Source organism: Bubalus bubalis, chromosome 2, assembly GCF_019923935.1.
Source record: "Bubalus bubalis isolate 160015118507 breed Murrah chromosome 2, NDDB_SH_1, whole genome shotgun sequence".
In the NCBI taxonomy this organism is placed as follows: Eukaryota; Metazoa; Chordata; class Mammalia; order Artiodactyla; family Bovidae; genus Bubalus; species Bubalus bubalis.
The window spans coordinates 156695797-156710424 of NC_059158.1; the positions used below are offsets into that span (position 1 = coordinate 156695797).

Here is a 14628-nt window from a genome sequence, read left to right on the forward strand (position 1 = left end):
GACAGTGATGACAACGCTAATTCTCTTTTGGTTCAAGGTCAGGTGGGCGTTGGAACTGCAGGTGATGCTTAAATTGCAAAGTTATCAGTATCAGGAACCGGTCCTCCAGGGCTACCAAACCCGACTGCCCGTCTCTCCATAGTACTATGAGATTAGCCACAGATTCAGGATCTTTGACTTGTCAAATGAAATTCTTGTGTTATGATGATGTTGTACACTTTGCACAGCTCATACTGCTTCCTTCCTGGGTGCTACTAAAAATAAGGAAGAGCATGGAAAAACAAAAACAAAAACCCCACAACTCTGACAGTTCTTCACAGCAAGACTTCAGTTTTGGAAACCTCAACAACTCTGGTTTAATGATCCGGAGTTTGGTGAAACCTTTCAGGGAACTGTTTTTCAGTTGCTCAGTCGTGTCCAACTCTCTGGGACCCCATGGACTGAAGCATGCCAGGCTTCCCTGTCCTTCACCGTCTCCCAGAGCTTGCTCAAACTCCTGTCCATCCAGTCGGTGATGCCATCCAACCATCTCGTCCTCTGTCGTCTCCTTCTCCTCCTGCCTTCAATCTTTCCCAGCATCAGGGTCTTTTCTAATGAGTCGGCTCTTTCCATCAGGTGGCCAAAGGATTAGAGCTTCAGCTTCATCATCAGGAAATGGAAGGACTACAATTCCCAGGGTGGACTATTTCCACCCCGCCCATGACGTTGCGTCTCTCCTAATTCTCACCAGGTTCCAAGCTCAAACTACAAATCCCAGAAGGCTCTGCAGCACCGCTCCGGCCTCCCGCCTCCTGAACTCTCACTTTTTAAAGCGAAATTCGGACTGCTTTGCCCACTGGGAAATGTAGTTCCTCGATGACCGACACTGCCACTAACACTACCGCTCAGGCCAGGGAACTGAAATAAAGCGAGCGAACTGGCAAGCACTCGAGTACCTGCGCCTAACCGGTCACCGGAAGAGCAACTTGGCTCAGGAGGGCTCTGGAGACGCGCCTGGGTTCGGGGTCTGGCGAGAATGAAGCTCGCGGTCTAGGTCTCACCAGCCGAGAAGGTAAACTGGGAGGAAGGCGGCGGAGAAGGACGAGACCAAATACCAGCCTGGAGCAGGGAGTGGCCAACGGAAAGGGTGAATCCAAGTGGAGATGATAGGGGTGGGAATGGTGCTTCCGTCCTGCCAAGTCTGGGGGGAGATGCGCGCCCCCAAAATAGGGTGGAACCCAGGTCCTAACAAAAAGAAGAGGGGCTTCCGTGTAGTGGGGTGGCTTTATGGTTTGGGGCTGATCAATGGGACCTCACCCCACGGCCTCGTCTCCCCTGGCTAGTGGAGACTGCGCACCAGGCCTTGGGCCTGGAGAATTTGGGGTCGCGGCAAAGCCTGGATGGAAAGTTTAGGCAGGAGTGTTTTGCCAAGGGAACCTGAGAACTTGAGCGGAGCCCCGGGAACAAAGCCTTTCTCTAACCCCTTCCTTACTGTTGGCGGTTGGGGGAAGTAGGAGGTCTCTGGGGACAGATGTTTGGGTGTTCTGGTCAAAGACAGTCGCAGGAGGAAGGAAACCTTTTTAACCCCAGGCTCTTCTCAGAGTACCCCACCCGTACCCCCTTGTCATCACTGTAAACATTCCGTGGCACATTGAGAACCGACTCTATTCTGAATCAAGCCAGAGAAGTTAGTGTAGAGCCTGGGCCTAGAATGCTGTAAAAGTGGCTCAGCTCTTGGAAAAAGGACCTAAGTAAATTAATTGGGGGATAAAATCAGCCTTGGGATACAGTATGTATAAGATCCTGCTGTGCTGTGCTTCAGTTGTGTCCTACTCTTTGTGAACCCATGGGCTGTAGCCCACCAGGCTCCTCTGTCCGTGGGATTCTCCAGGCAAGAATACCTGCATATCTTACGGCTCTTGCTTTGGCAGGTGGGTTCTTTACCACTCTTCCAGGGGATCTTCCCAACTCAGGGATTGAACCCAAGTCTCTTGCATTGCAGATGTTGGATTCTTTAACCATCTGAGCCCCCAGGGAAGCCCAGGAATACTGGAGTGGGTTATGTATCCCTTCTCCAGGGCATCTTCCCGGCCCAGGAATAGAACCAGGGTCTCCCTGGTGGCTCAGCTGATGAATCCTCCAGTGACACCAATTTCCTACAACATGTCCTCTGCATCCGCTGCTGTTTCCATCCACGAAACCCAGATGCTCTGGCCTAGCTGTCTCACAGACAGTGGGATGTAACCTAATTACCTCATCACGAACATCTGCTGAAAATCTTGACATACTAATTAACAGAATGTAGTTCTAAGAGATCCACGAGTAGAGTGAGGGGAATAGTCAAGTGGTATTAAATTAGGCCCTTATGTGGCTTTTCAAAGGCATTATTTTACTTCTTCCCAACTCTCTTCTTAATACAAAAAATATCTAGCTTGACTCATTTCCTTAGAGCATCTAGAATCAATGGTTCTCAAGAGAAATGCTGCTGCTGCTGCTACTGCTGCTAAGCTGTTTCAGTCGTGTCCAACTCTGTGCGACCCCATAGACGGCAGCCCACCAGGCTCCGCCATCCCTGGAATTCTCCAGGCAAGAACACTGGAGTGGGCTGCCATTTCCTTCTCCAATGCATGAAAGTCAAAAGTGAAAGGGAAGTCGCTCAGTCGTGTTCGACTCTTCGTGACCCCATGGACTGCAGCCCACCAGGCTCCTCCATCCATGGGATTTTCCGGGCAACAGTACTGGAGTGGGGTGCCATTGCCTTCTCCCTAATCTATGGTAGTCAATCTTTAATCTGTAAATCCTGTCCTGATATGCTATTTGTCTCCAGGATAAAAAAAAAATCTTACTAAGATGCTTTAGTTGTAAATAGCAGGCATCGACTTTAGCTGGCTTGAGCACAAAGAAATGGAATTTGGGGGAAGGAGTCCATGGTGTCTCATAGAAACGATGGGAGAACTCAGTTGCCAAACCCAAAGGAGGAAAGTACATGGGACTTTAAAGGCAAGAGTACTGGAGTGGGGTGCCATTGCTAATTTGTAGTAAATTCATCTGTCTCCAAAATACAGGACCTGTATCTAAGGATATGGATAGAAAAAAAGAATTATACTGTACTCTATGAACACTAGCTATACTGTACTCTATGAACACTAGCTGGCTTTCCTGGTGGCTTGTTGTAAATAATCTTGCCTGCCAAAGCAGGAGATGCAAGAGCCACAGGTTTGAACCCTGGGTGGGGAAGATCCCCTGGAGAAGGAAATGGCAACCCACTCCAGTATTCTTGCCTGGGAAATCCCATGGACAGAGGAGCCTGGTGGGCTGTCGTGGGGTCACAAGAGTTGGATACAATTTAATGACTAAACCACCACCTATGAACAGTGGTTATTGATGGATGATGAGATTACAGATTAATTGTACTCTTTTCTTTACATCTGTATGTAGCATCTGGCTTTGTACAATGAGCATGTATTACTGTTTTCACTTTACTTTTCCAAGAGTCACTTGTTGCTCCTTGGTTGTAGGTTTACCACCTGCAGATTGCCTTGCTAGGAATAATAAAAGGATTCAATTTGAGGGGTGAATTTAGTGTGCAGTCTGTGTGATGTTAATGTTTTTTTCCTTCTTCCAGGTTGGAAAGAGGCTATTTTATAAATGTCACATCATGGTATGTAGTTGTTTTGGTCTATGTCAGTCTAATCCATTATCCTTTCTAGTTTGAAATACTCCCTTCTCTTTATCTGATGGATTTAGGTTGCACTGCGTAACTTGCTTGGGATCTGATAACTAACTCATCTTGGCTGGTGGATGAGAGGGAGAAAAATATTGCAGTTGAAATACCTTTTCAACTTTGGATTTGATTGACCTTGCTATTTGCTTTTTTTATCAGGGTCATGGTTTTTGTCATATGTGTGTGTGTATATGTTTAATTATAAAAGAAATTTTAATATATCCTTTGTTTATACTCCTTGTGCATTTCCTGGGACAAAAGCTTGTTGAAATCAAGGTAAGAAAAAAAAATTTAAAAATTAATGTCTATTTCCATGTTGTTTTTCCTTTCTCAGCTTTTGCCAAGTTTCCGATTACAGACTGACATTCCTGCATGAGCATCTCCCCATTAAAATGTCCTTGCCTCTTACAGAGGAGCAGAGGAAAAAAATTGAAGCAAATCGGCAGAAGGCTCTGGCCCGAAGAGCTGAGAAACTATTAGCAGAACAGCATCAGAAACCTGCCCAGTCCAAGCAGGGCCCATCCCAAAACCTCCCCCGAGATCCTTCTAAGTCAGGGAGCCATGGCATCTTTTTCAAACAACAAAATCCCAGCAGTTCATCTCATGGTGACCAGAGACCTCAAAATCCCCACAGTTTTCCTCCCAACACCTCCGAGCAGGTAAAGGGAATGTGGCAGAGGCCAGAAGAGATGCCCACAGCCTGCCCAATATACCGCCCACCAAATCAAGTGACTGTCGCTGGGATCTCCCCGCCCCTGGCAAACAGTCCTCCAGGGGTCCCCAGCCAACAGCTCTGGGGTTGTGAGTTAGGTCAAGGTCATCCTCAGGCTTCACTCGAGACCCAGTCAACACCCTTCGCTAACACAACTCACAAGCCTTTGGCCAAAGTGAAGAATTTTCAGGAGACAGCAGCCTCTTCCTCTGGACAGCCTCCTAGGGATCCTGAATTAGAGGCCAGGACGGCAAGACCCTCCACCTCTGGGCAGAACATTTCAGGGAGTGTGATGCCCAGGACAGAAGGAAGACTGCAACAGAAAGCAGGGACCCCGCTGCACAGAGTGGCAGGCTCCCAGCAGGGAAGGTGTATCCGGAACGGAGAGCGATTCCAGGTGAAGATTGGGTACAGTGAGGCGCTCATCGCAGTGTTTAAGAGTCTACCCAGCAGAAGTTACGGTAATGAGTCTTCCAAATGGTTCTTTCAGATTTTTTTTTTCCCTACTTCTAGAGTCTCTAACAGTTTCTCATAAACATGAAGAAGATGCATTGGCACATTCTGTCCATCCAGTTGTTAGAAAATTTCTATTTTAGTTCATGTTTCCTTTTGTAATAGGCATCCCTTCCAATAGCTGCCACGCCTGGGGGGCTGCCTCGTGGCCCTGTGGAGAATGGATGCATAGTTATTCACAGGCCCATTCCCCTGCTGCCAGGTGCTTTGTGTGCAATGTAGCACTTAAGCCAAACAGCATTTTTTTTTTTTTTGATGTGATAAGCAGATGTTATTTCCATTTTAAAGGCGATAGAACTGGCTTGGCCAGGTGAAGTGGCACACTCAGGTTAGTTAATCCAGAAGGGCAGAACCAAAGTGGCTATCCTCAGGTATGTTTGCTGTCTGCCCTCTCCGGGGATTTTGTACCTCAGTAGGGGCTTTACAGTCAACTGTCTTGAACTTAGCATGCATGCGTGCATTCATTCATTCACTCATTCAACAAGCCTTTATTGAATGTCCAAGTACTGCTCATGCCAAGTCTTTGGCCTTATTGTGGGCAAACTGGGTACTTCTGTTTCGTTTCAGATCCTGCCACCAAGACGTGGAACTTCAGCATGACTGACTATGGTCCCCTAAGTAAGTAGGTGTGTAGTGCCCCCTCTTGCAGGGAGAAGCTGCTCTTGAGGAGTTCCTTAGAAGTAGCAGATGTAGTCTAGCTGGTGGTTCACATGGCTTTTGGGGTACCATCCCAATGTTCCTCTTCTCACCATGGCCAGCCTAGTGAGGCAGGTCCTTGGGAGGACATCACTGATCATATTAACAAAAGCTAGCACTTATCAGAACCTGCTACATGCAAGGCTGTTCTAAGCCCCTTATATATTTGCTAACTCTTTTATTCCTTAAAACAACCATTTTACAGATGGCAAAACTGAGGTCCAGAGAGGCTCTGTAACTAACATAGGCTCACACACAACCAATAGGTTGTGCAACTGGAATTCAAACCCAGCCCATCTGACTTCAGAGGGCCTATTCCCACCAGATTGTGGGCTCCAGCCATGCCAGGCAACTGTGCAGGCCCTGCTGCCAGGAAGAGTAACAGTTCAGCAACAACACAAACCCGAGGGCACAGAGAAGGGGCATTGCCCTGGCTGGTGCCAGGCTGTGCCACATCTGTTGGTGGTCAGGGCTCCCAGGTGCACCACTCCTGTCTTTTGTGATCTTGTTGACTATCCCGCACCAAGGTTTTGTCGCCTTCTGAAGCCTGGAGCCTGCACCTGGTCAGTGTCAGCCCCGTTCTGCTCCTCCTCCTCGCTGGCCGTGTCAGTGCCCTCTCTCTCCCCACCCAGTTCAAAAAGGGGAAAGCAGAGGATCCACGGGGAGGTTACTCCTCTGCAGATTTGGGGCATGGGGTAGAATTCTCTAGAATCACTAGTATAGTTTCTGGAAGTGATGAGACAGCCCCTGCAGAACTTCCTGTGTTGTGTTGTGTGTGTGTGGTTTTGTTTTTTTTTGCCTCCTCCACTTGAAATGTACACCATTAGGTTTGGGAGAGCTCATGTCTACCATTATTTTATTTCTTTTATTATTTTATCTATTTATTTATTTACTTTTGGCTACTTAGGGTGTTCTCTAGTTGCGGTATGCAGGCTTCTCATGGAAGTGGCTTCTTCTGTTGCAGAGCGCAGGCTCTAGGGTGAGTGGCCTTCAGTACTTGTGGCATGTGGACTCTGTACTTGTGGCTCCCGGACTCTAGAGCACAGGCTCAGGAGTTGAGGTGCACGGGCTTAGTTGCTCTGCAGCGTATGGGATCTTCCCAGATCAGGGGTCGCCTACATTGGCGGGCGGATTCAAAACCACTGAGCCACCAGGGAAGCCCTTACCATTATTTTAATCCATTTATTGCGTGTTAGGAAGAGGAGAGACAGTGCTCTGAGTTAACACTGCAGGTCTTGATACATGGTGTTGCATTGTTGCATATTAAACCAGTGATTTCCAACGTTAGGAAATCTTTTTCATGTCCTGTTTTTTTTTTTTCTTTTTTATACTTTTATATATGTATAAAAAAGTAACCTATAGAGAATGATTAAAGTCTCTCTTTTGTTTGATTTGTCATCTTTTTACTCCTGCTCTCTCTGTCCATAATGTATGGTGACTCAGATGATGTCTGCTTTTGCAAATTCATTTAGGTTTTCTGTGCAGTATGATTATTTCTGGTAATGCTCCACATATTTTTTTTTTTAAAACTTTGTTGGGCACAAAATTCTCAGTGTAGCTTTCAGGTGAATTTTGCTGAACAGGAACTGTTTCGCTCCCCTGTATCCTTGTCAGTGTTTTGCATGCACAGTCTGATTCTACCAAAGTGTATCTTGAAAACCCTTGCAGCAATCATGAATTTGTGCCTCTATCCTTCTCTCTTCATTTTCAGATGGTTCATGTTTGCTGTGTCATCTTAGTAGATTACACTTTTCATTAGTATAATTTATGAAGACTGTCAGTCTTTCTGTTATTTGATTGGGTTCACCTCTGAACTTTGACTTTTTAACTCTACCACACACTCTTTGAACCCTACCAAAAACTCTTTGTAGGCCGTGTGGAAAGTGTATCAATGGGCAAAAGAAGAAAAACCAGCCCCCTCATCTGCCCCCCATCTGTCCCCACTCACTATTAGCATTTTAGTTTTGTTCCTTCCAGCCTTTTTGCCTGTGCATTAAAATATACAATGTTTTATATATTTAATATAATTTGTATCTTGACTTTTTCACTTAGTGTTCCTGCATAAAGCATTTTTATTAATTTTTTATTTATGTATTTATTTTGGGTTGCACTGGGTCTTCATTGCTTTGTGCGGTTTGCATGAGCTTTCTCCGGTTGCAGCAAACAGGAGTTACTCTTAGTTGCAGTACGCATGTTTCTCACTGTTGTGGCTTCTCTTGTTGCGGAGCACAGGCTGTAGGATATAGGCTTCAGTGGTAGCAGCAGCAGGCTTAGTAGTTATGGCGCACGGGCTTAGTTGCTCGGAGACATGTGGGATCTTCCTGGACCTGGGATCAAACCCATGTCCTCTAAATGGGCAGGCGGATTCTTACCCACTGTGCAACCAGGGAAGTTCTAAAGCATTTTTATTTTAATGGTGCATGTTAAACAGTTCATTCTAAATGATGAAAATGTACATGTCTGTTATTGAACCGCTTTGGCCTCCTAAAGATGATTTAATATTGTTTTTTGTACCTTTGTGTTTTCCAAAATTTCTTCCAAAAAAAATTAATGGCTATATATGGAAGATTAATTAATTAATTAATGGAAGCCTATATAACCTTCCATTGTAAGAATGTGTCATAAATTGGGTAAATCATGTTCTTTTGGTTTAATATTAATTTGCTTCCAGTTTCCCTAGTATCAAAGCTGTAAGGAACACCTTGGTCTATAAATTTTTGTGTTTTCAATTTATGTTAGTTGAGACAGACTTCCTAAAGCTTGAAGCATTATTATGACTTTTTATAGCTCTTGCTCTGTGTTGCAAGATTGTTTTCCAAGATTTTCAGATATCTATTTTTTCTAATTCTGCAAGTTTAATAAGTAAAAATTGGCTTTTTATTACTCTGATTATTTGCAGAGTTGCATGTTTCTCAAATGTCTATTGGTCATTTTTCCCCCCCTTTGAGTTGGTTACCTAACGTATCTTAGTGGTTTCAGTATTTTTTTTAAGTATGAGCTCTGTTCATATTTCTTGCAGATGTCTTTATTCAGTAGTTTTGCCTTTCATTTCAGTTTGAATTTTTTGACTGTTTAGTTTTATGTCATCAAATCTATTAATCTATAAAATGCCTCAGTAATAGAGAAAATAAGGCTCAAAACTGCATTTGTGGCCTGACAGTCCTGTGTCTTCTTCCTTGTCCTCCCAGTGAGGGACAGAGCAGTGACCTGGGAACAGGGTTAAGGGGCTGATTTCAGGTATGTTGATTTCCTTCAGTGGCTTCTCTGACATAGCTGCAGGAATTATCTAATAAGTTTACTCATCCTGGTGAGACCCCTCTTCTCCCTGTTCATTTCTGAATTCTAAGTTTTAAATTGGAAAACCTAAAGAATAGAAGAGTTATATTCAGGTAATCCTGAGATCTCTGAACCTCCAGTTAAAGCTCAGCTGCTCACCTTCCCCATCTAACCACACCTCTTGTCTCCTGCCTGCCTAGGAAACCTCCTTGTCACCCTGCTTCTGCCTCCTCTCCTATCTGCCTGAGCATGCCAGGGCCTTAAAAGTTACCAGGTCATCACCTCTGTCCTTTTCTTCTTCGCAGTGAAAGCAGCCCAGCGCCTCCCGGGGATCACCCTGCAGCCTTTGGAAGGGGCCGAGGGCCACGTGGAGTCACCCTCCACCAGCAGTGGCATTATAGCCAAGACAGGGCTTCCTGCAGCTCCCTCCCTGGCCTTTGTCAAAGGGCAGTGCGTGCTCATCTCCCGGGCCCGCTTCGAGGCAGACATCGGCTATTCAGAAGACCTGATTGCGCTGTTTAAACAGATGGATTCCAGAAAATACGGCAAGTAGTTGGCCTCTGCCTAATTCCCAGAAGGCACAGTGGCCCATGATCTCAGAGCAAGGTGTTCCCGTCTCTTTAAATATTCACAAGTGACTTTCTTGGCAAAGCCTTCCTAACCTGCTCCTCTTCCTGTGGAAAGGTGTTCCTTAAATTGTTACCGATAGTTGAGCACATAGTGGGGTGTGCTTTGTCCTTAAAGGCCTCTCAAGGAGAAGACTCCTTCCCTGGTCACCTGGGCAGTGTCTGCTTGGTAGAAGCAGGTAAGTTCCTGCTGTAACCACTTAAACCCATTTAGTTTTATTTTGTCCTTAGGAGAGCTTGAAATATAGGTGTTTTCCATAAAAATAATTGCCTTTGCATAGACTCAGTTCAGTTCAGTCGCTCAGTCACGTCTGACTCTTTGCATAGGCTAAGCCAGTGGTTTTCAAGCTTGAGCCCGCCTCCCAACCACCTAGCTGCTGCTGCTGCTGCTGCTAAGTCGCTTCAGTCGTGTCCGACTCTGTGCGACCCCATAGACAGCAGCTCAGCAGGCTCCCCTGTCCCTGGGATTCTCCAGGCAAGAACACTGGAGTGGGTTGCCATTTCCTTCTCCAATGCATGAAAGTGAAAAGTGAAAGTGAAGTCGCTCAGTCGTGTCCGACTCTTCGCGACCCCATGGACTGCAGCCAACCAGGCTCCTCTGTCCATGGGATTTTCCAGACAAGAGTACTGGAGTGGGGTGCCATTGCCTTCTCCCCCCAACCACCTAGAGCAGTGGGTAAATCACAGAGTGGCCGGTCCAACCCCCAGAGTAAATGTTGATGCCTGGGTTCCCACCAAGAGCTACTGATTTAATTGGCTTGAGGTGGGGCCCTGGATATTGGCGTTTAAAAAAAAAATCTTCAGGTGAGTCTAATAATCAGCTAGGCTTGAAATCCACCAGACAAAGCAGAGCAGTTTTGCTTGATGTTTTTTTGTGAGGTTCTTCAAAAGCTGCCACATCAGAATAAGGAGCAGAATTCTGAACTTCTGGGTTTCATTCTTAGCTTGGGCCTTGTTGCTTTGCAAAACAGTGTAGCTTTTGTATTCCCATTCTTGAAATGGTTTTAGCTTTTTTTAAGGCAGGTTAGAAGGGCTTCCCAGGTGGCGCTAATGGTAAAGAACACACTTGTCAATGCAGGAAACATGAGAGACTCGGGTTCAGTCTCTGAGTTGGCAGGATCCCTGGAGGAAGAAGTGGCAGCCCACTCCAGTATTCTTGCCTGGAGAATCCCCATGGACAGAAGAGACTGTGGCCTATGGTTCATAGGGTTGCAATGAGTCGGACACGACTGAAGCGACTTAGCACAGCACACACAGGCAGGTAGAAAGCAAACCTTTAAACCTCTTGCCTTTGAGACATTATGCTCAGGCAGCATTGTGGATGCAGCCTCTGTGGAGTGGCTTGCTTAGCGAGCCTTCCTCGAGGTTGGGGATCCTTCAGGAGAGGGTTATGCTGGCTGCTGCCTTGTTATCCTTTAGATGGATAGAGTTTTGACTGGTGACACCTGGCTGGGGAGTAGGGTTTAGGTGTGATGCACAGGGCCCAGCCCAAGTCCAAAGAGTGTTGTCCCCCCGTCCCCTGGACCCCTTAGGTCTTCGACCTCTGCTTGGGGTGGCCCTCAAAAGGCAAGTACTGATGACCTGTGACTTCTGATAAGTGTCGCCTTTGAAATCACACTCCTGACATGATCTGCTGTTTGTGGAGGAATGAGAACAGCAAAAATATTCACGCCCAAACCCTGCCCAGACCCACTAGATGTTAAAACACCATGATTGGATTTTTTTTCACCATAGCAGTTATTCACGGGCCTTTCCATTTGCTGCCCTGCCGCCGTCAGGATCCAGCTGTTGTCAGAAAGGGCCTCCTGCACTATTCCACATCAGGAGTGGGCTGTCTGCTTTGGGTCTTTCTGTCACATTACACCTGGGCCACCTTGCTTCTCTCCTGACGTGGACTTGGTGTCCGTGATGCCTTTTCCCTAACCACCTTGCTTCCTCAGTAACCAGACAGAGAAGAATTCTCTTGTACTACCCAGAAAGCATTTACTGAGTTGCAGCTTACTTGATTTTCTCAAAAGGTAGATTGGTAGGAAAACTGGAAGTAACGAGTCAGTGCTGGGTAGGGAAATGCTCACCCTTCTTAGTTAATGACGTGTGTAGATGATGCTATGCTCCGCTAATCAGAAGAGGGCATCGTCATCACAATAATAAGTTATCATTGTTTACCTTTTTTTGAGTGCATTGTTTGCCAGACCACTTTTATAAGCATTTTACATTTAAATTTTATGTAATCCTTACAAGAAGCCTACGAAGCAGGGCTCTAGGATCCTCCTTTGGCAGATGGTGGGAACAGAGGCACAGAGAAGTTATGTAACTTGCCCAAAGTCACACAGCCAGGAAGTGGCAGACCTGGGATTTGACCACTCCGACCACATGTAGCTTGTTTGCCATGCACAAAATAAGGCTACTAATAATGGTGCCCAGCTTATAGCACATTGAAGAGCCAAGGACATGGTCATATAAGTTTCTTGGCTTAAAGTAAGCACTGAATAAGTACAAGCTATAGTATTATCCCAGCCTTGGAGATTGAGGGCATTTCTCACCTGCTAGGCCATCCCTGGTCCTCTGTCCGTGTAACTGCCTTTGTCCCCACCCTTAGCAGCCCAGTGCCATCTCCACGGCTGCTTGTCTTTCCTCCCTGAATTCTGTGAAAGCCTCGATGAAAGGTGTTGTCAGTCTCTCTATCCCCGCTGCCCAGCGCAAGGTCAGCACAAGGTGCCCACCACCCGAGCTTCCTGGGGTTTTGTGAAACCAGGGGATGAATCAGTAAGTGTGGTGACCTTGCAGGAGGGCACGGTGTCACGTTTGCCTGTTTGTCTCTTGTTATTGCAGATGTCAAGACCCGGAAGTGGAGCTTTCTCCTGGAAGAATACAGTAAACTCAGTGAGCTGCCCACCTTGCTTGTTTATATCATGCTGTTGTTAAGCCTTAATCACATGCCTCGGATTTAATGTAGTTTTTTTTTTGAAGATTGATTTCTTTACTTTTGACTCTACCGGGTCTCCACTGTTGCACATGGGCTTGTCTGTAGCTGTGGTGAGGGACCATTCTTTAGCTGCCGTGTGCGGGCTTCTCTTGTTGTGGAGCACAGGCTCTAGAGCAAGGTCTCAGGAGTTGTGGCACGTGGGTTCAGTTGCCCCGATGCATGTGGGGTCTTCCCAGACCAGGGATTGTGTCCCCTGCATTGGCAAGCAGACCCCTAATCACTCCACCAGCAGGGAAGCCCCAATATAACTTATTTTAGAAGAATCACCTCCTTCCTCCCCTCCGCTGTGATAACATGGCACGCTTGAGTACAGGACTGGGAAAGGCGAAGATGCTCTCAGCCACGCCCCTGCGCTCTGTGGTAGTGGCTCTCTGACAGCTCAGGGAAATGCAGGGCCACATGTTCCATCAGGCTGCGGCGGTGCTAGTCAGATACTCGAGGCCTGTGCACCCTCCCACCCATCACAGAAGAACGAGAAGTGAGCGTTCGTGGGCTTTGGGAATCAGAGGCAAGCTAGGATTGCTGAGGTTAGATGGAAGCTACTTTAGATCCCCTGTAAGAGCAGGCTCTTCACTTACTGCTAGAACCAGAAGGTCTGTGGAAGCAGCTGAGCCATAGTGGTAACGGGCTTCATGATGGGCTGAGTTCTGCCAGAGGCAGAAGCCAAGGCCAGGGCACATCAGTGTTTAGTACATGCTTTGGAGCCTGACCAAGGGAAGGGCTATGTGTACAGATACAACTATGAGAAGAAGTCAGTTTGGGCTTATCATTTTGCTTCTCTGTGTTCTGCTTGGGTGGGGGCAATGAATGAATTCCAGTATGCCTGAGGAAGGGGTGGGGTGGGGTGATGTGGTCATATCTTGGCCTGTCCTGGAATGCTTGTCTGTCACCCATCTTCCAGACTTCAAATCCTGCAGTGGGTGTGCAGCTGGCACAGCACAGGTTCCCCCTGCTTGACCCCTGAGAACTTTCTGGTCCCGGGGATGGTACCTGTCAGGCCGGGAGAGACATTCTCCAGCGCAGTGGAGGTGGGGAGGTGTCCACCAGGCTAGGGGTGTAAGGAAGAGGTCTCTTCCCTCTGTGTCCTTCTTATGTGATTTACTGTGTGACATCAGGTAGGTAGCTCAATATTCTGGATTGCGTTTGGCCCTTCAGTTAAAAAAAAAGGGGGAGGGAAGGTATTTAATCCATATCTATCCTCTGACAGAAATTAAATATGAGGGAAGAGCATTTGATTCCTTGAGGGAAAACTTGCTGCAAATTTGGGGTTCAGTTTGAATATGATGACTTACTTATTTAGTGTCAGCAGCCACTAGCTGAGGCAAAAAGGGTGGCTGACATTTATCTGAGACTCCTTAGCTGCAACTGTTTGGAGATTGTGGCATGAGCAAATTATTTGGCCGAAGCTGAATTTTTGATGAGCAGTCAAAGTGAGTTTTTCTCTCTCAGCCCTTTGTCTTTCAGCCACAGAAAGACATGTAAATATGTGAGCTATGAAGCCTTTGACTTTTATGGAACAACAAAAAGCAGGACATTTACAGCATTAGCAGACGAATGTAATGTTGAAAAACCATGGCTTGCAGCTCACGTAGCGTTATATAATGGTTCCAAGTCTTGTGGGCCATGGACTCATTGAAATATATGATGAAACAATGGAGTCTTCACTGGGAAAAATAATACAGAATGGCCATGTGTAAGGTTTTGTTTTTTTTTTTTTTTTAAATTTATTTTGTTTATTTATATTTGGCTGCCTTGGGTTTTTAGTTGCAGCGCTCGGGGTCCACATTGCCTCTCTAGTTGCAGTGCTCAGGCCTTGTTGCTCTGCAACATGTGGAATCTTCCTTCCCTGACCAAGGATCAGACCCTCGTCCCCTGTATTGGAAGGCAGGTTTGTAACCACTGGACCACCAGAGAAGTCCCCACATGTAAAGATTTTGTTTTTTATATTACTAATCCCATGGACCTTGATTTAAGAATTCTAGAGTTAGGACTGCTTTTTTTGCATTCACTATAATGATGGGCTTCCTAGGTGGCGCTAGTGGTTAAGAACCCACCTGGTAATGCAGGAGATGTAAGAGACACAGATTTGATCCCTAGATTGGGAAAGTTCCCTGGA

At 46.4% G+C, this 14628-nt stretch overlaps 1 protein-coding gene across 2 annotated transcripts in view; it reads left to right on the top strand.

Annotated features, from left to right (window-relative positions):
• Positions 1-821: 821 nt before the first annotated feature.
• SMARCAL1 (SWI/SNF related, matrix associated, actin dependent regulator of chromatin, subfamily a like 1) overlaps positions 822-14628 on the top strand; it is a 53130-nt gene continuing 39323 nt past the window's right edge. Inside the window, exons 1-6 of one of the 2 annotated variants that reach the window (XM_044937776.2) lie at positions 822-1126; positions 3605-3640; positions 4038-4876; positions 5496-5546; positions 9206-9445; positions 12359-12409. In XM_044937776.2, coding sequence (XP_044793711.1) covers positions 4096-4876; positions 5496-5546; positions 9206-9445; positions 12359-12409 — 1123 coding nt within the window. In that variant the 5' untranslated portion in view covers positions 822-1126; positions 3605-3640; positions 4038-4095. The remainder of the gene's footprint in view (positions 1127-3604; positions 3641-4037; positions 4877-5495; positions 5547-9205; positions 9446-12358; positions 12410-14628) is intronic. The other variant, XM_006067228.4, reaches the window with a different exon arrangement.